Source organism: Idiotropiscis lumnitzeri, chromosome 14, assembly GCF_059441095.1.
Source record: "Idiotropiscis lumnitzeri isolate Australia: NSW breed Sydney's pygmy pipehorse chromosome 14, RoL_Ilum_1.0, whole genome shotgun sequence".
In the NCBI taxonomy this organism is placed as follows: Eukaryota; Metazoa; Chordata; class Actinopteri; order Syngnathiformes; family Syngnathidae; genus Idiotropiscis; species Idiotropiscis lumnitzeri.
The window spans coordinates 13159687-13184330 of NC_142404.1; the positions used below are offsets into that span (position 1 = coordinate 13159687).

The 24644-nt window shown below is 38.7% G+C and overlaps 3 protein-coding genes across 9 annotated transcripts; all 3 read left to right on the forward strand.

The window, feature by feature from the left end:
- The first annotated feature begins 3742 nt into the window (after window positions 1-3742).
- hnmt (histamine N-methyltransferase) lies at window positions 3743-7991 on the forward strand. Its single transcript, XM_088315389.1, has 8 exons — window positions 3743-3786; window positions 3923-3988; window positions 4990-5136; window positions 5269-5321; window positions 5873-5980; window positions 6576-6706; window positions 6819-6912; window positions 7314-7991. Exons 3-8 carry the CDS (start codon window positions 5000-5002, stop codon window positions 7673-7675), a joined length of 885 nt encoding a protein of 294 aa, XP_088171515.1. The 5' UTR covers window positions 3743-3786; window positions 3923-3988; window positions 4990-4999; the 3' UTR covers window positions 7676-7991.
- A 425-nt stretch (window positions 7992-8416) lies between these two features.
- LOC148323551 (histamine N-methyltransferase-like) lies at window positions 8417-15895 on the forward strand. Of its 4 annotated transcripts, XM_088314257.1 has the most exons (9): window positions 8417-8920; window positions 9198-9904; window positions 10182-10310; window positions 11202-11339; window positions 12300-12352; window positions 13166-13273; window positions 13433-13554; window positions 13861-13954; window positions 14676-15895. In XM_088314257.1, exons 4-9 carry the CDS (start codon window positions 11206-11208, stop codon window positions 15026-15028), a joined length of 864 nt encoding a protein of 287 aa, XP_088170383.1. In that variant the 5' UTR covers window positions 8417-8920; window positions 9198-9904; window positions 10182-10310; window positions 11202-11205; the 3' UTR covers window positions 15029-15895. The 4 variants fall into 4 exon arrangements, with proteins under 4 accessions (XP_088170383.1, XP_088170384.1, XP_088170382.1 ...); XM_088314258.1 differs by lacking the exon at window positions 10182-10310; XM_088314256.1 differs by lacking the exons at window positions 8417-8920; window positions 9198-9904; window positions 10182-10310 and adding an exon at window positions 10367-10578.
- Window positions 15896-17998: 2103 nt separating this feature from the next.
- On the forward strand, window positions 17999-24065 carry LOC148323552 (histamine N-methyltransferase-like). Of its 4 annotated transcripts, none has more exons than XM_088315279.1 (7): window positions 17999-18049; window positions 19459-19596; window positions 20559-20611; window positions 21431-21538; window positions 21698-21819; window positions 22126-22219; window positions 22844-24065. In XM_088315279.1, exons 2-7 carry the CDS (start codon window positions 19463-19465, stop codon window positions 23194-23196), a joined length of 864 nt encoding a protein of 287 aa, XP_088171405.1. In that variant the 5' UTR covers window positions 17999-18049; window positions 19459-19462; the 3' UTR covers window positions 23197-24065. The 4 variants fall into 4 exon arrangements, with proteins under 4 accessions (XP_088171405.1, XP_088171403.1, XP_088171404.1 ...); XM_088315277.1 differs by lacking the exon at window positions 17999-18049 and adding an exon at window positions 18685-18835; XM_088315278.1 differs by lacking the exon at window positions 17999-18049 and adding an exon at window positions 19027-19140.
- The last annotated feature ends 579 nt before the right edge of the window (window positions 24066-24644 follow it).

Below are 24644 nucleotides of genomic sequence, written 5' to 3' on the forward strand. Positions count from 1 at the left end.
TTTATATTTATTTTATATATTTTATTTTATTTAGGGCGCACTGCACTCAAAGCAGAAGAGTGTGACAAAGATTATTTTTGTCATTTTTATTCAAATAATTGATTGTACATCCAGTAAAAAAAAACTGTGAAATGCTGATTCAAATTTGAACTCTTTGTCCACCAAATAATTTTGAACCAGTGGCGGTTTCTAAATAAAACCACCCTAACTTTAAAGGGGCGGGGGGGTCTGCAATTCCCCCCCCCCCACGCCCCCCCCCCAAAATAACACTTTTTGTCAATTTTGTAAAAAATGTCATGTCAGTCATCATGATCATCTCCCCAACTTGTGCCTCTAATTTGATTTGTATGGAACCGCCACGTCCGAGAAAAAACAACCAATCTGAGACAGAAGACGTAACTGACAAGGTCTCAGTCATTTCTCGTGCACTCACAGGCACATTCATTTCGCCTCACGCCATTACTGGACAGTTTTAACGAAATGATAAAAGTGTTATTTTTATTTTGAAAAGCTAACTACCCTTTTCAATGCTTAATACAATGATTGTTTTATATCAAATTTATAGTTGGTGACTAAAAACAAAATCATTAACACTGTCAATGCCTAAACATGATTGCACATTCACCTTTCATCAAATGCGAGTAATTTCTTTTATCAGAACAAGATCTTATTCCGCATCGCGCACACGCTCACAAGCAAACACGCAGAGGCGGCCCACATCAAGGAGTGAAACGGCTTCATGTAATTCCCATAAACCACCATCAAAACCAAATATTTGAAAGCACAAATTAAGTGATATATTTTCTTTGTATCTCCTTTTATTCTTGTATCCACCATTTGCGTATGCAGGTAAAAAAAAAAAAAAAAAAAGTAACACCAGACCATCATCCCGATGGATCCTGGAATCAACTCCTACATTTCCACATGCAACCCTTAGTGCATTATTCATATGACGGAGTGGAGTATTCAGTAATAGTAGGCAGCTGACAACAGTGTACGCTATCGTTTCCCACTGCCTCCACAATCTGAATATTTGCTCTGGTGTTATCTGACCTCCTTCTGAATGTATTAGCAGTAACTATCACCTGTGGTTGTTACTCGTTTGTAGCAATTGTATTTCAGCAGCTGATTGTGTGCAGGTAAGCTTGATCTATTCTGAAACCTAAATGCTCAAAGTGGCCTTGAAAAAAAAAATGCTGTTTTAATAGTTGTGGAAAAAGCTGAAAAGATGCAGTTGAAAGTTTTATCAAACTGTGAACGAAGGATCATTTCTGAAGAGCGTGAACGTATCGGGCTTGCTGACATTTCATTTAGGATTTTTTTCTTCTTTCTGCACCCCCCCCCCCCAAAAAAAAAATACTGGTCGCCCCATTTTGTTTTCGAGTACCATGCTATTTGTGTTACTATTGTGTGTAATTGGAGATCTGAACACTGATGCAAATAAATCGTGGAACCCTGTGAAGCAAAAGAATGATGTCTTTTCACTTCTTTTTTTCTTTTAGGACTCCACCTGCGATCTTAATAAGCTTTGTGACTCATGGCAAGGATGGAAGAATGATGAATACTGATGATTCCCACAGTGTTGTGCAGGATGTTAGGGGAAATGTGTTGAAATCTTTGGTCATATCTAATTGACTCATTTAAGACTGTCACTTTTGTTTAAGCGAAGGTTTAATTCAAATGCTTGTGTCACGGCCATCTGATAGGAGGCAAAGCTGTGGGCTAATCTTGTCAAGTTAAATTAATTTCATTTTAGAGGCTCCACAGGCATATTTGCGGGTCTCCAGGACGATACGTGAACAATTTGACAATGGCAGAGTGGCGATCTGTGAACAGCACATTATGATGCATTATGGACTGGCTGGAGAGATATTTGTCTGGAGCGGGTCCAAACAGGTGCTTCTTTATTGATTACTGATATTTACAAGAATATCAATTTACATTCATTCATTGAATTTCTCCCATACTCATGTACCTGTACATTACTTTTTTTATCCAGTAAAACATGCAGAACATCAAGACGTGACCCCGTTTTCCGCAACAGCTCTTCTATGGATTTCCGTCAAATGTGATGACTGGAGGTGTCGATATATCCTATTATCTCAAGACCAGAACATTAGACAACCGCACACTCTAATTGCTATGAGCATCATTTACTACGTTCACATGCAGTCAATATTCGGTTTAAGGTCAAAAATCCGATTTCTGAGTCTTTCAGAATAACCCGTTTACATGGCTTGAGCGGACTGAGTTAACCCCCAAGCATGTAAATGATTGATTGAAACGGCGACACAAAAGTGTGGTGTCGGGTTAACTTTTGCCATGTTTATCACAACTTGTGTATTTCATTGCGTTCCCATTTTATTGTTGTCAATGTTTCTTTTTTTAAGGCCCCTGGCATTATTTTATTTTTATCTAGATTTCTAATTTCTCACTGTGGAAAATGTTATCTAAATTGCATTATTTTTCTCTCATGTTAAGGCTTTGTATATTACACACACGTTAATTAACATAATTTTTAAAAAACGTGTTTTTGGGTTGCGCGCCAAACACTGCGCTTTTAAGCACTTCCTGTACTACAAAGACCAAGATTCCTTGCGGTTGAAAGTGCTCATTGACTCGTGCGATCGTGTATTTTTATTAGGTTTTTTTTTTTAGAAAAGGAGGAACCCAGGCATGATATTCGGAATGTTAAAAACCAAAACAGGGCATAATCGGGTTTCAAAAGGTTTATTGACTGCATGTAAACGTAGTCATTGTGATGCTTGATTCTGTATATTGTCAACATACTTCTCAAAAGAGCAACTTAATTGCCATATATGATGAACTTTGTGCCTTGCTATACCTGTGACACAATTTACACATAAAGCTGAATTAAGAGTACTATACATTATTTTTTGACTTGGGGATTGAGTGTTGATATTGTCTGAGTCTGATTTGGCAAAAAAAAAAAAAATTATTTATTTAACTTAGTATTGGCAACAATGAACTTTCATTTCTTTGTATTGCTAATCAGCAAATGTTTGCATGCTTTTATCTAATAATGAGGCTTGACAGATAAGATGGCGCAAGCCCTTGTAATTAATAAAAAGATTTTGAAACTCAAGCCGGACTTAACAAATAAAGGGAGGGAAAAGTGATGTAATTCAGTCATGATTTGTGTCATAGTTGCTGATGATGGTAAAAGTTTCATAAAGCGGAGAAAGGCCCAAAAAAGTATATGTATAACATTTTTGAGCAACAGACTAGACTAGGGAGGTTCAAAAAGAGCTTTCTGCTGCTGTTGGGGCATGTGGCTTGAAAAGAACTTGCTGCAGTCCTCAAACTCAAATAGGGTCAGTCTTTGTGAATCAGATTTATAAACTTCGACCTTTAAACTGTGAGATTATAATTCTTTTGGTATGCAAGATACCACTTTATTGCGACAGCACATTATTAACTTGTTGTTTTGCTTTAAAACGATGTCATGGGAACGTATGCGTCCTTATGAGAACTGGGATGTCTTTTTTTGCTTACTGTTTGCTTTAGTAACCAATGATGAAGGAGCGGCTTGCTGTTGATTAATCTAGATTATTTACAGATGTAGTAAAAGGATCAAATATTAACCAAATCGGATTCAGTATTAAACTAATTTGTATAACCAAGCTGTAGTTTTACTATTTCATAACAAACGTTATTAAAAGTTAAAGGGACATAAGTGTCACACTAATTTGTGTTTTTGCTTTTATACAAATAGTTGCCTCTACATTGCCTGCCCAAGCATCAAATGTGAAATCAAACAAGCAAGTACATCCATCCATTTCTGAAAATGTGTCCACCGTTGCTTTTCGGAGGGGAGCTATGGCGCCCCCTAACGTTGAACCTTAAGTAGTGCGTGACAAGCCAGCGGTAGTGTTCTTTTTTTTTTTTCCTTCTTTCTCAGTTCAAGCTGCAGTCAGTGCACATTCACCGCCTGGACTGCGCACAGCTACACGCACAGCCCAACACAGTAAGTGCACAAATATTTCGCATTGTTTAAACACGGTGTGTGTGTGTGTAAGCAAACAGAAATGTGCTATGTAATCGTACAGTTTGCACGGCACCGGCATTTCACTTCCCTGCACGTTGCACACGAGTGCTTTGCCGCGTCCAACTCGTTCTAGTTCCGCTCTTTGCATAGCAAACAATCTCCCACCAGTCCTTCAACACACGGGAAATGCATCACGAATCGCCTGATTTGATCAAGCAATCCAAACCCGGTCGCAGGTGTAGTATTCTTCGTCCATAATCAGGAAGTCGTGACGTCATCGACGGAGAGTGCGTTTTCGCACTCTTGAATCCAGTCATGTAAATCAAAAATAATTATGCTAAACACTGTTTTATCGAGAGAATACAATTTTGCATGCAAAAAAAATGTATAGCTCACAGGGCACATAATTTAGGTGTTGTACATTAGGGAAATGTAATAATATATCCATGCCTTACCAAAACAATAATTCAGGCGGGCTGGATTCAAACGTTTAATGGGCCGCATGTGGCCCCCAGGCCGTAGTTTGTCCATGGCTGCCTTACAGCATGTTGAGGAGTCAATGAATTGGATTTAATACTATACTGTATAGGACTACAATATAGTCCAGTTAATGTACTGTGTAGATCACATGTATACGTATATAGCAAAGCACATTCAACATTCATAAAACAAGTGTAATGATAAGTTAACCAGTACCACTTTTATTGAAATAATTACGTACATCATAAATGTGTAACAAATGATTAGAACGTTGCACGGTTTATATAGTACAGGGACTATAACAAGGCTGCACAGCACTGTTGAAATGACAGGTTTTTGTGAAAGAAATTGAGGCTATGAGAAATAATTTTCAATATTTTTACACCCTCATTGTGTCCTGTAACCTGTACGACTCAATTAAAATAAAAACCTTTTTGAGTGGGGAAGCGAAATTATCACAGTGAAGATTGTGTATTTATTTTTTTTAATTGTTTTTCCAGACATTGCGACATGGCATCTCCACTGAGGAGTCTCATTTATGATGATAATCGGTACCAGAAGGCCTTCCATCTTTTTCTGGAGCGCTCCTCTGAACATCAGTGCATGAACGACTTCATTCACAATATCCTTCCGGATATTGTTGCCGGGTAATCCGCCTCACACAGCAAATGACGTAATACTGACACACTTGTCTGACTGATTCAACGGTGGAAGGCTTGGTCCATCACTACTAAAGGGTCATTTTAGGAGAATTTCATTCATTTCTTCTCTTTCCACAGCATCGGAAATGGGAAGTCCCATCTGAATCTTATTGGAGTTGGAAGTGGCGATGGTAAGAGACGGCATTCGAGGTATCGCTTTATTTTCGTCGTCCCAACACGCTATATAACTGATTAACTTCTCCGGTGGTCACCTAAGGTGAGAAGGCTGAGGACACATTCTTGGATCAGGAACTATACTGTTGTGTCCTTAATTGCCGTAGTAATAAAGAAAAATGATCACTCCCAAGAGTTTTTTATTTATCTGTTCATTCGTCTGATAAATCTTTAACCTCAGTCCCGTTTAGACTATGTGACCGGATCGGCTCATTCCTTTACAACACGATGCTCAGCACCGTGAGCTCAACTTCAAGTTAAATTAAATGAACTGAAAATCCTGCCACAAAGCGTTTTTCAGATTAGCACATGTTCGCCACACACGAACGGATACACGATTTGAAAAAATGAGCATGTTTATCATTTGCATTCGTCTCCCTTGCTGTTGCTCCACCATTATGATAGGAAATTGTCAGTTCTTTTGTTTCTGTGTGGAAAAAGTAGGTCATCATTTCCCAGCTATGTACCCTATGTGTGTTTGAAAATGAAACCGTCCCGTTGCCTGTAGGTCGGATTGATGTCGAGATGTTCTCTGAGCTCCGTCAGAAGCACCCCGGTTTGATGGTGGACTACGAGGTGGTCGAGCCCAGCAGCCAGCAGCTTCATAGCTACAAAGGTAACGGGTGCTTTTCTCTCATCACGTGCTGGTATTTGACTTTACCGAAGGTTCTCGGCTTACCGTGCAGGTCTGTTCCTAGATGCAAATATGCTAATAGGGTTACAAAGGGGTGGAAAATTTGCGATAAATTTCCATTCAGTTTTTGTTAAATTTCCATGGAAAGTTTAAAAGGGGAATTAATGAAATCACAATCATTTTGGAATGATCCCAAAACCCGTCTGCGTATTTTGTATTACTTGTCTTCCCAATTTGACAAAGGGGCCGGACCAGGAGCAGATGGAGGGAGTGTTTTGGTAACCTCACCTCATCGGAGAAAAAGAAAAACATTTAATTTTTAATAAAAGTGAACAAAAGCATCACAACAATATGTGTCCTTGAAAAATCACAGTATTTTAGTTTTTTTTTTAGGTTTATCCATTTAATTTTTTTCAAGTTCCACGGGCGGCATTAAAACGTTTTAACGGGCCGCACGTGGCCCCCGGGCCGTACTTTGCCCACTCCTGGTCTACATGATCTGAATGTGAGTGTTATGAAAAGTGCAAAGTCAAAATATTTTTTTTCTCAACTGTTCATTTTGCATCTGCCGATGCAGTGTTGGTGTCACAGAAGTCCGATTTGGATTATATCACATTTAAGTGGAACAAGATGACTGCCTCCGAGTTTGAGGAGCAATGGAATTTGAAGGAGATGACGAAGAAGGCTGACTTCATTCACATGATTCAGGTTAGTGCTGACAATCTGTATTTTCCCATGAGAAAATCTGTTTGTTTGCTGCGGTGTCGTAATTAGGCTGAATCCAAATGTGAGGCTCATTGATCTGTGGTGAAATCGACAGATGCTCTACTATGTCAAAGATGTTGAAGCGTCCGTCAGGTTCTTCCGGAGTCTCCTGGACAAGAATGGAAAGCTTCTCATTATTCTGGTGTCTGGTAAGAGATTCCTCTAGTCTCTCTGTGTACTTATAGTCTGTTCTAGTATTCTGTCAGGGTGGAAGGGAGACTTTGCAATACAGGTGCATCTCGGTGAAATGCAAGGACGGAAGCACTTTAAAAGTATGAAGACAGACGGTGACGGAGGACGATTATTTTTTATGAATAAAAACGGAGTGACGATGACGGAAGGCTGCCCAGGTCGCAGACGGAGGACGGGCTGGCAAATTAGGGTCAAGTGCCCATCTATGTGAACTACTAAAATACATGGAGATTTTCACTCTCCCCTCCAAAAGCCAAATCAATTATTTTATTTTTGCTGGTGACAGGAAAATATTGTGCTGGACATCAAAAGATGAAAATGAGACTTGAGATAAAGGCATTGTCTGGTCTATTTTCAGGTGAGAGTGGTTGGGGCAAGTTGTGGCGGACCTTCAGGGGTCAGCTCTGTGCCTGCGAAATAAGCCAATGTACGACTACAGCAGATGTCAAAAGCTTCCTGGACTCCGGGGGAATCCAATACAAGAACTACGTGCTGCCTTCTCAAATGGATATCACCGAGTGTTTCACAGAAGGTGACGAGAGCGGCGAACTTTTGCTCGACTTCCTCACCGAGGTGGATCACTTCAGCCAAACGGCCTCGCCGCAACTCAAGGCGGATGTCTTGAAGTTACTGCGAGACCCGGCTTGTTCTCGGGAGACGGACGGGAAAATTGTCTTCAATAACAACCTGGAGGTGATCGTCGTTGATTCACCCAGATAAAAATGAATTGGAAAACCAGCCACGTAAAAACAAACAAAAATAAGTTTTAAACTCCAGATGAGAAAGCTGATTTGAGCTCAGTTCCACAAAAGCTCATTTTCTATTAATCCAGTTTAATATTAATTGTACATAATTTTGCGCAAAATTGTAATTGCAATTGTAATCCGCTCTAAACTGTTTATCATATCATTTACAATGGAACACAATCCATTCTGTCAACTTCTCCTTTTTTTTTTTTTAAATGTTTACTATTTTTTTTTCAATCCAGGCAAATAAATCAGTAGGCTTGAAATGTATTAATAGCAACTTTTCTTACAAAGTGTTGTAAAATGTTAATTTAAATAAAGACATTGATTAATGATTATTTGGTGCCCTTTGGTGACTGGCAGATAAACTTATATTAGCAGGCAAATAATAGCTATTTTTGTGCTCTCCACTTTAAAAGATATATCATATGTCCTTCAAGTTCAATGATGTTCCATAATATGTTCTTTTATGCAGGCGTGACGAAGGGTGAACTGACTGCATTATAGTACTGTATTTGAATTACCTTGAGCTATTGGCGCCACCTAAAGGGCAGTATGAGTAGTACAACGTGTGATCTTCCACTGTTTTTGAAAATACTCAAAGTGCCTCTTGCCAGAAATATAGCTCGTTTCAAAATGTGGTGAGGTGTTTGACAAATTGATGGTAGTATTTCATTTATAAAATCGGCATCATAGACCTAAATAATCAACAGTAGACTACAACAAAAATGGAGAAAAAGTTTCCACATTGAAAGTGGTGTCAAGATAATAGTTGGTTTGCGTCTTCATCACATAACATTATTGCTATTTACTTGAGACATTCGAAATGCTTCACTTAAATCTGGGTTTGATGGCACAATGTCAGAATTCTGCCATTACGACAGCTGGCCAGATGTTGGCATCAGATCGGTAAGCAGTCTTTATTATTTATTTATTTTTATTTGTAAGACAATAATAAATAAATGGGTTTATGTGTAAGCATCACGAGAACCCCTCAGTTACCGTTTAAAATGTACCGGAATGAAAGTACAGTAAATATTTATTTTATTTTAATGGGAGTTCATTAACTATGCAAAACTCTTCTTCTGCTCAAGATTCGCCCCCGGGAATATTCACTGTACCATCCTTAGCGTAATTTCAAAACGACAATTTTATTTCAGGACACAACTCAAGCTGATGGGCGTTGGCCTCAATTTTTGGAATTACTTTCAGCGTTACGGTAAAACCTGATTAGCAAGTAACTTGTGTATCACCTTAGTTTTAATGTTCATCTTTTATCAAAATTAATGCAAAGCATAAAAATTAAAAGTGAATATATTATGGATCAGACTATAACCTCATTTTTATTTTGAAAAAGTGATGACAGAAATGTTGGATTTTATTGTGTGATTGTCCGTTTGAATTTTACCGTAATGCTCACTTCAGCCACGTTGAACGAGTTTTCAATGAAGTAATGTGATACTAAATAGACATGCTGGTATCTTCTTGCATTTCAGAATAATGGCGGCAGAGACCAAGGGAACGGCTTTTGAGGGCAGTATGAGTAGTACAACGTGTGATCTTCCACTGTTTTTGAAAATACCCCAAGTGCCTCTTGCCAGAAATATAGCTCGTTTCAAAATGTGGTGAGGTGTTTGACAAATTGATGGTAGTATTTCATTTATAAAATCGGCATTATAGACCTAAATAATCAACAGTAGACTACAACAAAAATGGAGAAAAAGTTTCCACATTGAAAGTGGTGTCAAGATAATAGTTGGTTTGCGTCTTCATCACATAACATTATTGCTATTTACTTGAGACATTCGAAATGCTTCACTTAAATCTGGGTTTGATGGCACAATGTCAGAATTCTGCCATTACGACAGCTGGCCAGATGTTGGCATCAGATCGGTAAGCAGTCTTTATTATTTATTTATTTTTATTTGTAAGACAATAATAAATAAATGGGTTTATGTGTAAGCATCACGAGAACCCCTCAGTTACCGTTTAAAATGTACCGGAATGAAAGTACAGTAAATATTTATTTTATTTTAATGGGAGTTCATTAACTATGCAAAACTCTTCTTCTGCTCAAGATTCGCCCCCGGGAATATTCACTGTACCATCCTTAGCGTAATTTCAAAACGACAATTTTATTTCAGGACACAACTCAAACTGATGGGCGTTGGCCTCAATTTTTGGAATTACTTTCAGCGTTACGGTAAAACCTGATTAGCATGTAACTTGTGTATCACCTTAGTTTTAATGTTCACCTTTTATCAAAATTAATGCAAAGCATAAAAATTAAAAGTGAATATATGATGGATCAGACTATAACCTCATTTTTATTTTGAAAAAGTGATGACAGAAATGTTGGATTTTATTGTGTGAATGTCCGTTAGAATTTTACCGTAATGCTCACTTCAGCCACGTTGAACGAGTTTTCAATGAAGTAATGTGATACTAAATAGACATGCTGGTATCTTCTTGCATTTCAGAATAATGGCGGCAGAGACCAAGGGAACGGCTTTTGAGGGCAATATGAGTAGTACAACGTGTGATCTTCCACTGTTTTTGAAAATACTCCAAGTGCCTCTTGCCAGAAATATAGCTCGTTTCAAAATGTGGTGAGGTGTTTGACAAATTGATGGTAGTATTTCATTTATAAAATCGGCATCATAGACCTAAATAATCAACAGTAGACTACAACAAAAATGGAGAAAAAGTTTCCACATTGAAAGTGGTGTCAAGATAATAGTTGGTTTGCGTCTTCATCACATAACATTATTGCTATTTACTTGAGACATTCGAAATGCTTCACTTAAATCTGGGTTTGATGGCACAATGTCAGAATTCTGCCATTACGACAGCTGGCCAGATGTTGACATCAGATCGGTAAGCAGTCTTTATTATTTATTTATTTTTATTTGTAAGACAATAATAAATAAATGGGTTTATGTGTAAGCATCACGAGAACCCCTCAGTTACCGTTTAAAATGTACCGGAATGGAAGTACAGTAAATATTTATTTTATTTTAATAGTAGTTCATTAACTATGCAAAACTCTTCTTCTGCTCAAGATTCGCCCCCGGGAATATTCACTGTACCATCCTTAGCGTAATTTCAAAACGTATATTTCAGGACACAACTCAAGCTGATGGGCGTTGGCCACAATTTTTGGAATTACTTTCAGCGTTACGGTAAAACCTGATTAGCATGTAACTTGTGTATCACCTTAGTTTTAATGTTCACCTTTTATCAAAATTAATGCAAAGCATAAAAATTAAAAGTGATTATATGATGGATCAGACTATAACCACATTTTTATTTTGAAAAAGTGATGAAAGAAATGTTGGATTTTATTGTGCGATTGTCCGTTTGAATTTTACCGTAATGCTCACTTCAGCCACGTTTTGACTGACAGAACTTGGCACGACACGCTCGACATCTGGGTGAACGAGTTTTCGATGAAGTAATGTGATACTAAATAGACGTGCTGGTATCTTCATGCATTTCAGAATCATGGCGGCAGAGACCAAGGGAACGGCTTTTGAGGGCAGTGATGTCCAAACTTTTCAGTTCTTTTTGCAACATTCGGGTGAGCACGCAGTTGTTGTCCGTTTCCTCCAGGAACATCTTCCAGGTGAATTCCAAAGGTATGAAAAATTATTTTATAATTGATTAGTAGAACAAGTTTAATATTGATTTTTCCAATTAGTGATTACTCTAGGAATTCGGCATCATAAGAACAAAAATAATTTTGAGTCTGTTCTAGACTGGTCTAATGAGGGTTTTATCACATAAATATGAGCCGCCGTGAGGGACATAGTCAGGAATAGCTCTCATACCTTAACTACTGAAATGCACTCACACAAACACCCACACTGCTGAAAAGGCTGTCATAAACACGATGACAAGCTCGCTTACAAATCCGAGAATGAGAAAAAAATATTTAACATTTAATGGATGAGCAGTAGCTACGTGTTGAATGTGATTAGCTTTTCTCTTGTATATTACATCCATTCTATCCATCCAATATCTGAGCTGGTTATCCTCACAGGGGTCACAGGTGTGCTGAAACATATGCCAGCAGTCTGCAAGCAGTAGTTAGGTACACCTTGAACTGGTTGCCAGCGTATTGTTCAAGGCACACTTAGACAAACAAGACATTCACACTCATGATCACACGTAGGGACAATTTAGAGTGTTCAGGTGGTGATCAGTTGACAGCTGCGCCCCTCTCTTCACCCGAGTGTCCAAAAACATGCGGCGGCAAATCCGATGACACGACTACAAAGTCGATCATCGAACTGCGGCCGAGGGTGTCCTGGTGCCAAGTGGATGTTTGAACATGGCGTTCGTTATGGACAATCCATGACGAGCACAGAAGTCCAGTAACAGAAAACACCACTCGGGTTCACTTTGGGGGGTTCGTTCCTCCCAATCACGCCCTTCAAGGTCTCACTGTCATTACCCACGTGAGCATTGAAGTCCCCCAGCAGAACGAGAGAGTCTCCACTGTAGATTTGATTGATTAACAGTCAGAAAATTGAGTGCCATTAGTTCTTTGTCTAATTTGATACAATTTTTGTTTTTTCTCTCTTCTGTTTGTGCAGATTGGCAGCAAATAAAAGCACACTGAGTGTTCTCGGTGTGGGAAGTGGTGGAGGTGTGTGACGAGTGAAATGCAGCAGCTGCTCACTTTTGCCTGACTCTAACTGCGATGGTTTTTGTTATTATTATTATTCTTATTATTATCCATCCATCCATCAACTGCACCGCTTCTCCTCACTAGGTTTGCGGTATTGATTATAAAAAAATAAAATAAAATAATAACATTATTATTATTATTATTATTATTATCAATTTTCTGTTCCTCTTCTCCTCACAAGGGTTGCTGGCGTGCTTGCTCCTATCCCAGCTGTCTTTGGGAAGTAGGCGGGGTATACCCTGAGCTGGTTGCCAGCCACAAAGACACACACCAAAACATACAACCAGCACCTAGGGACAATTTAGCATGTTCAATCAAGCTACAATGCACGTCTTTGGAATGTGGGAGGAAACCTTCTCGGGCACAGGGAGAGCATACAGACTCCGCACTGGAAGGCCGGCGCTGGAATGGAACCCACGACCTCTGCGTTGTGAGCCGATCATGCTAACCAACCAGCTGCCTTATTATAATTATTACTAATATTATTATTTGTGAGCAGTTCAGCGTGTACCCCGCCTCTTGTTCGAACCAGTTAGCCTAATGAGGACAAGCGACCCAGTCACAAATTAGATTCAAGCATCTTCACGGCCTCGCACACTTTATACAAGTCTTAACACCACTTCACATTGCAGAATTAGTGTTGTTACATTCTTTTTTTTTTTTTCTTCCTTGCGCAATCCGAGAACAGAATCCCAGTGATTCCTCTGTAATATACTTTAGTATGCCATGTGCAATCTCACATTGAGGATCTTATTTGGTGACTCGGTGCAGGCGAGCTGGATGTCCAGATGCTGACTCTCTTGAGCTCCACTTTCTGCACTCTTCCCATCACGGTTGACATCGTCGAGGAAAGCACCGAATTGCTTGCCAGCTTCAGAGGTATTCAAATCGAAAGTTGTCGATTTTTGCTTCTGTAACGCAGTTATTGAAAACGTTGAATTGTTGGCTAAGTTTACACCGATAGTATTCACGCTTTAATCTAATCACAGTAAACTCAACTATTATGACAGCTGGATTCTTATTTTATGATATTTTCAGCGTTGGTAGCAAAGACTGAGAACATTCAGAAGATTCCATTCACTTGGCATGTTATGCTTAGTGAGAATTACAGAGAGCAAGTCAAAGACGCCAAGAAATATGACTTCATTCACATGATTCAGGTATTTTTCCGTCTGTCTTTCTGTCTGTGTATCTGTCAGTGCAGTTATTATGGGAATTTGCCTTTTTTTTTTTTTAAATCAACTTAATTGGTGATTTTTCTAATTAACGTTTGATATTCATCTTTAAAGGCAAAAAATTCTCTGTACATTTATATTCAACATTTCAATGACGTTTCCAGCGTGTAACTTGGTTTCATTCAGAGCCCTCTGAGATTTATTCACTGTTTGACAGCATATCCCAACAAGATTGCAATTTTAACTGTGGGTTTGTGGCGTGAACATTCCTTTCAATTCTCGGCTTCGCAGATGATTTACTACGTTGACAACCTGACAGAAACCATCAAGTTCTATCACAGAATTCTGAACAAGAACGGCTGTCTTATGATCATTCTAGGAAAAGGTAAGCGGGTCCTGTTTGAGTCACTGTCGAGTGTCACCTTTTATAGTTTTCATTTTTATTTTAATAGCCAGTGTCATTGCTTCCAATATCTGCGCCACAGACAAAACGATACACAGGGTTCATGATAAAACACGAGAAAACATTTTAGCTCAAAACACGTGCCAGAAGTCCGAATAACACGACGTTAAGTACTGTACGGCTGCACAATTAAATCAGTTCCCCAAAAAGGGAATTCTGAGAAACTGTAGTTTAGCATAGAGCAGGTGTGGGCAAACTGCGGCCCAGGGGCCACATGCGGCCCATTAAACTCTTTAATCGGGCCCAACGAACTTGAAAAAAAATAAATGACTAATCCTTGTTCATTATTTTCTAAATACTTTTTTTTTTTTCTCCGATGAGGTGAGGTTACCAAAACACTCGACATCCATATGCTCCTGGTCCGGCCCCTCTGTCAAATTTTAAAACCCATTGTGGCCCACCGATCAAAAAGTTTGCCCACCCCTGGTTTAGACAATTACATCTTGCAATTTTCATAGATATTATCTAATATATATATAAATATATTTACATATACATATATATATATATCTAATATATATATAAATATATATATATATATATGTATATATATATATATATATATATTTATATATATATATATATATATATGACCTATATTGTAATTCTGATTTTCAATTCAAATGAATACGCGTCGATACAGCCGGCGAGGGCTGGGACACTCTGTGGAAGATTTTCTCAAAGGAGCTGTGCAACGAGGCGATCCCCGTGCATCGTTCGTCCGAAGACGTCGTGGCCTCACTGCAGACTCTGGGTCTGAAATACGAAGAGCATTGCATCCACAACATCGTGGACATCAGCGAGTGCTTTGATCCAAACAGCGAGACCGGAGAGCGTCTGCTTCGTTTCGTAACGAACACCGAAGATTTCTCCAAGTCGTTTACGCCACAAACAAGAGCTGACATACTGAATGTTCTCAGAACCAAGTGTAGCATTGAAAAGGAGGGCAAGGTATATTTCAAAAGTTCTCCCAGTTGTATTTTTGTGCATGCTTGAGTTCATCCTCTGCAGTCATAAGCATCATTGATTTAATTCACTTAGTGAAAAAGCTGACCTTTCTCTCAAATCTTCTTTTTATTTACCCAAATTGTTCAATTAAATAAATCATGCTTCGCTAAACTAAACACTACTTTAGATAAATCAAAGTAGAAAAGTAGTATTTTTATGTGTAACCGGGTTGCTAGGTAGTAGACGGTTATGGCATATGTACTGGTATGCAATGGGGATTTTATTTTTTATTTTTTTTTGCAGTGTGACGCAACCCAAAAAAATGTAATTTGTTAAGTTATATAGTGGTTATAAAAAGTCGAAACATCACTTTTATTTTAATTTCTTTTATTTTTGTAATAGATATAAGCAAAAATAAAGCCAAGATGAATAATTTCAAAACTGTGCAACTCGACAGGGGAAAAAAAAAAGAATACATTTTGAGTAGGCAAGTAAAATTAAACATCTGTAATCATCTCTGCACACCCTATAATAATTGGGAATGTGTCCAGAAAAACAAACTTTGTACTTTAACTACACCCCAATTTAGCTATTAGAAAGTAAACATGAGTACCGATACTTCCAGACAAACGGCCCTCAAGTATCTGCAGCCATCATCTTGCTTCACTAACTGTTATTATCACTGCGGCTCTTTGCAGTGCTGTGTTTAAAGCAAACGTAACCTTTTGAAATTATGGCCAAAAAGTTCATCCGTAGTTTCATCGAACACTCCAGCAGTGTGGGTTAGCAAGGCCCAGTGGTGTTTTGTGCTGAGATGATGTGCTAAAGCGCTGCAGCTTATATGGTACTGTATTTTAATTTGGCTTTGCAAAGTGTGCAAATTATTTTTGAACTAAATAAAACTGAGTTAAAGTGGTGGCAGTGGTGTGCTTTCACATGAATTTGAATGTGATTGTTTGATTCTGAATGCAGCTTCATTCCTGTTATGACGTTAGTAGCGATTTAAGTTGTTTATTTTTACTTATCTTTAAAGATTTTTAAGGAAAGAAAATCAGTTTTTGACATGATTGCGCTTTAAATCATTTATTTTCTATACAAATGAAAAAAACCGGCACGTCACCAGATGTGTACAAAGACTCCATTAATGTCCCTTTGATCTAAGAAGCAGTTGCAACTTAAAACCAGCAGATGGCAGTGTATGTGCAAGAATGGCGCGAACTGAATTTGTGTGCTTAACAAGCGCCCCAACAGAGGACACGATGACTTAACATTCAAACAACAGACACCACTAATTGAGAAAAACACCAATGAGCATTAAAGTTAACCAAAAACAAACGGATTTTTCCTAATAGTGATAGCTGCCTTTGAATAATAACATTTTGTGACTGCGCACACACATACACAAAACACATGTCAAGCTACGCGGGTCTTGTCTCAGGCTATCTAGTAAATGTGTTCTGGCTGCTCATTTACCTCATTAGCTTTAATAGATCAGTAATTGAAATTCATCAGAAATTCTTGTCCATGCACCCCCCCCCTTTCAACCCCCCCCATCTCCATCGCCATCCCCTGCCGATGTCGGTGCCTTTTCAGCACCTGTTCAGGCTTCATTAATGGAGGTCCTCACTGGGCCCTCGCACACCACCGAGTGACAGAGCATTAGTCACTGAGATAATCAACCTCAACACGCTGACTCTAATTCTCTTCCAGAAATATGCTACTTGGCGTCTTATCACAAAAGATAAATAAGTTTTCACAGATCATCTCAAAATATGATATTAATACATACATGCCGGTTTGTTGTAATTGTCCCTATTATGATAATGAAGTGTGAAATCCATCCATCCTCACCAAGCATGTCAGATGTTATTAACGTGCCAACACACTGAATTTTTAAGACACCTTTAGGTGAAGTTCTTCATCCGAAAAGAAGCCAACCTGCTTCACTCCATCTGGCCGGCAATCACAGATGAACCTTCAGCCTCTGGCTCAGCCTAATGAGCAAATGCCATCATTATTATTTTTATCCGGGGAGGCTTATTTGATGTGACTTTTGGTACAATGTGTGGAAAATCATACTTGAAATGTCATCTTGTAGCTAAAATGGCAAAAGGTTGACTCTTATTAGAGTTGTTTCAAAAACTATGCCCATACAAGGATAACGACTCCGTTTTGATTCCTACAGTTTGAAGCATTTCTAAATAAGGTTTCCAAAATGTAGGAAACGATGATGCAATACCCATCCTGTCCCGTATCCTAGCTGACTATACTGTACCCTGGACTGGTCGCCAGTCAGTCACAGGGCACATTTAGTGACAGACAACTATTCAGTGAGTGAGAGCAGATTGCCTGTCCCAAAGTCAGGTGAATGTACCGCTACGGCTGCACTGATTAAAACTGAAGTGTGTAGAGTGGTCTTGAAGCTTCCAGCAAGATTTGAATTTATCCTCACCTCACCCCCTCCTCACCTCACATCTTTGCCCAAAATGTGGTGAGGTGTTTGACAAATTGATGGTAGTATTTCATTTATAAAATCGGCATTATAGACCTAAATAATCAACAATAGACTACAACAAAAATGGAGAAAAAGTTTCCACATTGAAAGTGGTGTCAAGATAATAGTTGGTTTGCGTCTTCATCACGTAACATTATTGCTATTTACTTGAGACATTCGAAATGCTTCACTTAAATCTGGGTTTGATGGCACAATGTCAGAATTCTGCCATTACGACAGCTGGCCAGATGTTGGCATCAGATCGGTAAGCAGTCTTTATTATTTATTTATTTTTATTTGTAAGACAATAATGAATAAATGGGTTTATGTGTAAGCATCACGAGAACCCCTCAGTTACCGTTTAAAATCTACCGGAATGTAAGTACAGTAAATATTTATTTTATTTTAATGGTAGTTCATTAACTATGCAAAACTCTTCTTCTGCTCAAGATTCGCCCCCGGGAATATTCACTGTACCATCCTTAGCGTAATTTCAAAACGACAATTTTATTTCAGGACACAACTCAAGCTGATGGGCGTTGGCCTCAATTTTTGGAATTACTTTCAGCGTTACGGTAAAACCTGATTAGCATGTAACTTGTGTATCACCTTAGTTTTAATGTTCACCTTTTATCAAAATTAATGCAAAGCATAAAAATTAAAAGTGAATATATGATGGATCAGACTATAACCTCATTTTTATTTTGAAAAAGTGATGACAGAAAGGTTGGATTTTATTGTGTGATTGTCCGTTAGAATTTTACCGTAATGCTCACTTCAGCCACGTTGAACGAGTTTTCAATGAAGTAACGTGATACTAAATAGACATGCTGGTATCTTCTTGCATTTCAGAATAATGGCGGCAGAGACCAAGGGAACGGCTTTTGAGGGCAATATGAGTAGTACAACGTGTGATCTTCCACTGTTTTTGAAAATACTCCAAGTGCCTCTTGCCAGAAATATAGCTCGTTTCAAAATGTGGTGAGGTGTTTGACAAATTAATAATAATTTGCCCTTTATTAGTCCCACAATGGGGAAATTCGAGATTCGAACCCAGACCTCCTGGGGAGACTGGGTCCTGAACGCGGCGACTTAGACCACTCGGCCATCCTAATGGTAGTGTTTCATATATAAAATCGACACCATAGACCTAAATAATCAACAGTAGACTACAACAAAAATGGAGAAAAAGTTTCCACATTGAAAGTGGTGTCAAGATAATAGTTGGTTTGCGTCTTCATCACATAACATTATTGCTATTTACTTGAGACATTCGAAATGCTTCACTTAAATCTGGGTTTGATGGCACAATGTCAGAATTCTGCCATTACGACAGCTGGCCAGATGTTGACATCAGATCGGTAAGCAGTCTTTATTATTTATTTATTTTTATTTGTAAGACAATAATAAATAAATGGGTTTATGTGTAAGCATCACGAGAACCCCTCAGTTACCGTTTAAAATGTACCGGAATGAAAGTACAGTAAATATTTATTTTATTTTAATGGTAGTTCATTAACTATGCAAAACTCTTCTTCTGCTCAAGATTCGCCCCCGGGAATATTCACTGTACCATCCTTAGCGTAATTTCAAAACGTATATTTCAGGACACAACTCAAGCTGATGGGCGTTGGCCACAATTTTTGGAATTACTTTCAGCGTTACGGTAAAACCTGATTAGCATGTAACTTGTGTATCACCTTAGTTTTAATGTTCACCTTTTATCAAAATTAATGCAAAGCATAAAAATTAAAAGTGAATATATGATGGATCAGACTATAACCACATTTTTATTTTGAAAAAGTGATGAAAGAAATGTTGGATTTTATTGTGCGATTGTCCGTTTGAATTTTACCGTAATGCTCACTTCAGCCACGTTTTGACTGACAGAACTTGGCACGACACGCTCGACATCTGGGTGAACGAGTTTTCGATGAAGTAATGTGACACTAAATAGACGTGCTGGTATCTTCATGCATTTCAGAATCATGGCGGCAGAGACCAAGGGAACGGCTTTTGAGGGCAGTGATGTCCAAAATTTTCAGTTCTTTTTGCAACATTCGGGTGATCACGCAGTTGTTGTCCGTTTCCTCCAGGAACATCTTCCAGGTGAATTCCAAAGGTATGAAAAATTATTTTATAATTGATTAGTAGAACAAGTTTAATATTGATTTTTTTCCAATTAGTGATTACTCTAGGAATTCGGCATCATAAGAACAAAAATAATTTTGAGTCTGTTCTAGTCTGGTCTAATGAGGGTTTTATCACATAAATATGAGCCGCCGTGAGGGACATAGTCAGGAATAGCTCTCATACCTTAACTACTGAAATGCGCTCACACAAACACCCACACTGCTGAAAAGGCTGTCATAAACACTATGACAAGCTCGCTTACAAATCCGAGAATGAGAAAAAAATATTTAACATTTAATGGATGAGCAGTAGCTATGTGTTGAATGTGATTAGCTTTTCTCTTGTATATTACATCCATTCTATCCATCCAATATCTGAGCTGGTTATCCTCACAGGGGTCACAGGTGTGCTGAAACATATGCCAGCAGTCTGCAAGCAGTAGTTAGGTACACCTTGAACTGGTTGCCAGCGTATTGTTCAAGGCACACTTAGACAAACAAGACATTCACACTCATGATCACACGTAGGGACAATTTAGAGTGTTCAGGTGGTGATCAGTTGACAGCTGCGCCCCTCTCTTCACCCGAGTGTCCAAAAACATGCGGCGGCAAATCCGATGACACGACTACAAAGTCGATCATCGAACTGCGGCCGAGGGTGTCCTGGTGCCAAGTGGATGTTTGAACATGGCGTTCGTTATGGACAATCCATGACGAGCACAGAAGTCCAGTAACAGAAAACACCACTCGGGTTCACTTTGGGGGGTTCGTTCCTCCCAATCACGCCCTTCAAGGTCTCACTGTCATTACCCACGTGAGCATTGAAGTCCCCCAGCAGAACGAGAGAGTCTCCACTGTAGATTTGATTGATTAACAGTCAGAAAATTGAGTGCCATTAGTTCTTTGTCTAATTTGATACAATTTTTGTTTTTTCTCTCTTCTGTTTGTGCAGATTGGCAGCAAATAAAAGCACACTGAGTGTTCTCGGTGTGGGAAGTGGTGGAGGTGTGTGACGAGTGAAATGCAGCAGCTGCTCACTTTTGCCTGACTCTAACTGCGATGGTTTTTGTTATTATTATTATTATTATTATTATTATCCATCCATCCATCATCTGCACCGCTTCTCCTCACTAGGGTTGCGGTATTGATTATAAAAAAATAAAATAAAATAATAACAATATTATTATTATTATTATTATCAATTTTCTGTTCCTCTTCTCCTCACAAGGGTTGCTGGCGTGCTTGCTCCTATCCCAGCTGTCTTTGCGAAGTAGGCGGGGTATACCCTGAGCTGGTTGCCAGCCACAAAGACAAACACCAAAACATACAACCAGCACCTAGGGACAATTTAGCATGTTCAATCAAGCTACAATGCACGTCTTTGGAATGTGGGAGGAAACCTTCTCGGGCACAGGGAGAACATACAGACTCCGCACTGGAAGGCCGGCGCTGGAATGGAACCCACGACCTCTGCGTTGTGAGCCGATCATGCTAACCAACCAGCTGCCTTATTATAATTATTACTAATATTATTATTTGTGAGCAGTTCAGCGTGTACCCCGCCTCTTGTTCGAACCAGTTAGCCTAATGAGGACAAGCGACCCAGTCACAAATTAGATTCAAGCATCTTCACGGCCTCGCACACTTTATACAAGTCTTAACACCACTTCACATTGCAGAATTACAGTGTTGTTACATTCTTTTTTTTTTTTTTTTTCTTCCTTGCGCAATCCGAGAACAGAATCCCAGTGATTCCTCTGTAATATACTTTAGTATGCCATGTGCAATCTCACATTGAGGATCTTATTTGGTGACTCGGTGCAGGCGAGCTGGATGTCCAGATGCTGACTCTCTTGAGCTCCACTTTCTGCACTCTTCCCATCACGGTTGACATCGTCGAGGAAAGCACCGAATTGCTTGCCAGCTTCAGAGGTATTAAAATCGAAAGTTGTCGATTTTTGCTTCTGTAACGCAGTTATTGAAAACGTTGAATTGTTGGCTAAGTTTGCACCAATAGTATTCACGCTTTAATCTAATCACAGTAAACTCAACTATTATGACAGCTGGATTCTTATTTTATGATATTTTCAGCGTTGGTAGCAAAGACTGAGAACATTCAGAAGATTCCATTCACTTGGCATGTTATGCTTAGTGAGAATTACAGAGAGCAAGTCAAAGACGCCAAGAAATATGACTTCATTCACATGATTCAGGTATTTTTCCGTCTGTCTTTCTGTCTGTGTATCTGTCAGTGCAGTTATTATGGGAATTTGCCTTTTTTTTTTTTTAAATCAACTTAATTGGTGATTTTTCTAATTAACGTTTGATATTCATCTTTAAAGGCAAAAAATTCTCTGTACATTTATATTCAACATTTCAATGACGTTTCCAGCGTGTAACTTGGTTTCATTCAGAGCCCTCTGAGATTTATTCACTGTTTGACAGCATATCCCAACAAGATTGCAATTTTAACTGTGGGTTTGTGGCGTGAACATTCCTTTCAATTCTCGGCTTCGCAGATGATTTACTACGTTGACAACCTGACAGAAACCATCAAGTTCTATCACAGAATTCTGAACAAGAACGGCTGTCTTATGATCATTGTAGGAAAAGGTAAGCGGGTCCTGTTTGAGTCACTGTCGAGTGTCACCTTTTATAGTTTTCATTTTTATTTTAATAGCCAGTGTCATTGCTTCCAATATCTGCGCCACAGACAAAACGATACACAGGGTTCATGATAAAACACGAGAAAACATTTTAGCTCATAACACGTGCCAGAAGTCCGAATAACACGACGTTAAGTACTGTACGGCTGCACAATTAAATCAGTTCCCCAAAAAGGGAATTCTGAGAAACTGTAGTTTAGCATAGAGCAGGTGTGGGCAAACTGCGGCCCAGGGGCCACATGCGGCCCATTAAACTCTTTAATCGGGCCCAACGAACTTGAAAAAAAATAAATGACTAATCCTTGTTCATTATTTTCTAAATACTTTTTTTTTTTTCTCCGATGAGGTGAGGTTACCAAAACACTCGACATCCATATGCTCCTGGTCCGGCCCCTCTGTCAAATTTTAAAACCCATTGTGGCCCACCGATCAAAAAGTTTGCCCACCCCTGGTTTAGACAATTACATCTTGCAATTTTTATAGATATTATCTAATATATATATAAATATATATATATATGACTTGTATTGTAATTCTGATTTTCAATTCAAATGAATACGCGTCGATACAGCCGGCGAGGGCTGGGACACTCTGTGGAAGATTTTCTCAAAGGAGCTGTGCAACGAGGCGATCCCCGTGCATCGTTCGTCCGAAGACGTCGTGGCCTCACTGCAGACTCTGGGTCTGAAATACGAAGAGCATTGCATCCACAACATCGTGGACATCAGCGAGTGCTTTGATCCAAACAGCGAGACCGGAGAGCGTCTGCTTCGTTTCATAACGAACACCGAAGATTTCTCCAAGTCGTTTACGCCACAAACAAGAGCTGACATACTGAATGTTCTCAGAACCAAGTGTAGCATTGAAAAGGAGGGCAAGGTATATTTCAAAAGTTCTTCCAGTTGTATTTTTGTGCATGCTTGAGTTCATCCTCTGCAGTCATAAGCATCATTGATTTAATTCACTTAGTGAAAAAGCTGACCTTTCTCTCAAATCTTCTTTTTATTTACCCAAATTGTTCAATTAAATAAATCATGCTTCGCTAAACTAGACACTACTTCAGATAAATCAAAGTAGAAAAGTAGTATTTTTATGTGTAACCGGGTTGCTAGGTAGTAGACGGTTATGGCGTATGTACTGGTATGCAATGGGGATTTTATTTTTTATTTTTTTTTGCAGTGTGACGCAACCCAAAAAAATGTAATTTGTTAAGTTATATAGTGGTTATAAAAAGTCGAAACATCACTTTTATTTTAATTTCTTTTATTTTTGTAATAGGTATAAGCAAAAATAAAGCCAAGATGAATAATTTCAAAACTGTGCAACTCGACAGGGAAAAAAAGAAAATAATACATTTTGAGTAGGCAAGTAAAATTAAACATCTGTAATCATCTCTGCACACCCTATAATAATTGGGAATGTGTCCAGAAAAACAAACTTTGTACTTTAACTACACCCCAATTTAGCTATTAGAAAGTAAACATGAGTACCGGTACTTCCAGACAAACGGCCCTCAAGTATCTGCAGCCATCATCTTGCTTCACTAACTGTTATTATCACTGCGGCTCTTTGCAGTGCTGTGTTTAAAGCAAACGTAACCTTTTGAAATTATGGCCAAAAAGTTCATCCGTAGTTTCATCGAACACTCCAGCAGTGTTGGTTAGCAAGGCCCAGTGGTGTTTTGTGCTGAGATGATGTGCTAAAGCGCTGCAGCTTATATGGTACTGTATTTTAATTTGGCTTTGCAAAGTGTGCAAATTATTTTTGAACTAAATAAAACTGAGTTAAAGTGGTGGCAGTGGTGTGCTTTCACATGAATTTGAATGTGATTGGTTGATTCTGAATGCAGCTTCATTCCTGTTATGACGTTAGTAGCGATTTAAGTTGTTTATTTTTACTTATCTTTAAAGATTTTTAAGGAAAAAAAATCAGTTTTTGACATGATTGCGCTTTAAATCATTTATTTTCTATACAAATGAAAAAAACCGGCACGTCACCGGATGTGTACAAAGACTCCATTAATGTCCCTTTGATCTAAGAAGCAGTTGCAACTTAAAACCAGCAGATGGCAGTGTATGTGCAAGAATGGCGCGAACTGAATTTGTGTGCTTAACAAGCGCCCCAACAGAGGACACGATGACTTAACATTCAAACAACAGACACCACTAATTGAGAAAAACACCAATGAGCATTAAAGTTAACCAAAAACAAACGGATTTTTCCTAATAGTGATAGCTGCCTTTGAATAATAACATTTTGTGACTGCGCACACACATACACAAAACACATGTCAAGCTACGCGGGTCTTGTCTCAGGCTATCTAGTAAATGTGTTCTGGCTGCTCATTTACCTCATTAGCTTTAATAGATCAG

What these genes read in the sequence shown, in the direction of transcription:
- LOC148323552 (XM_088315277.1), top strand. Translation starts at nt 18,753, where the DNA reads ATGCTTCACTTAAATCTGGGTTTGATGGCACAATGTCAGAATTCTGCC. An exon ending in CTTCCAGGTGAATTCCAAAG is followed by an intron (nt 19,597 to 20,558) that starts GTATGAAAAATT and finishes CTGTTTGTGCAG; the next exon opens with ATTGGCAGCAAATAAAAGCA. An exon ending in ACTTCATTCACATGATTCAG is followed by an intron (nt 21,820 to 22,125) that starts GTATTTTTCCGT and finishes TCGGCTTCGCAG; the next exon opens with ATGATTTACTACGTTGACAA.
- LOC148323551 (XM_088314256.1), top strand. Translation starts at nt 10,496, where the DNA reads ATGCTTCACTTAAATCTGGGTTTGATGGCACAATGTCAGAATTCTGCC. An exon ending in CAGATGTTGACATCAGATCG is followed by an intron (nt 10,579 to 11,201) that starts GTAAGCAGTCTT and finishes CATGCATTTCAG; the next exon opens with AATCATGGCGGCAGAGACCA. An exon ending in CGGTGTGGGAAGTGGTGGAG is followed by an intron (nt 12,353 to 13,165) that starts GTGTGTGACGAG and finishes GACTCGGTGCAG; the next exon opens with GCGAGCTGGATGTCCAGATG.
- hnmt (XM_088315389.1), top strand. Translation starts at nt 5,000, where the DNA reads ATGGCATCTCCACTGAGGAGTCTCATTTATGATGATAATCGGTACCAG. An exon ending in TGGAGTTGGAAGTGGCGATG is followed by an intron (nt 5,322 to 5,872) that starts GTAAGAGACGGC and finishes CGTTGCCTGTAG; the next exon opens with GTCGGATTGATGTCGAGATG. An exon ending in TCTCATTATTCTGGTGTCTG is followed by an intron (nt 6,913 to 7,313) that starts GTAAGAGATTCC and finishes GTCTATTTTCAG; the next exon opens with GTGAGAGTGGTTGGGGCAAG.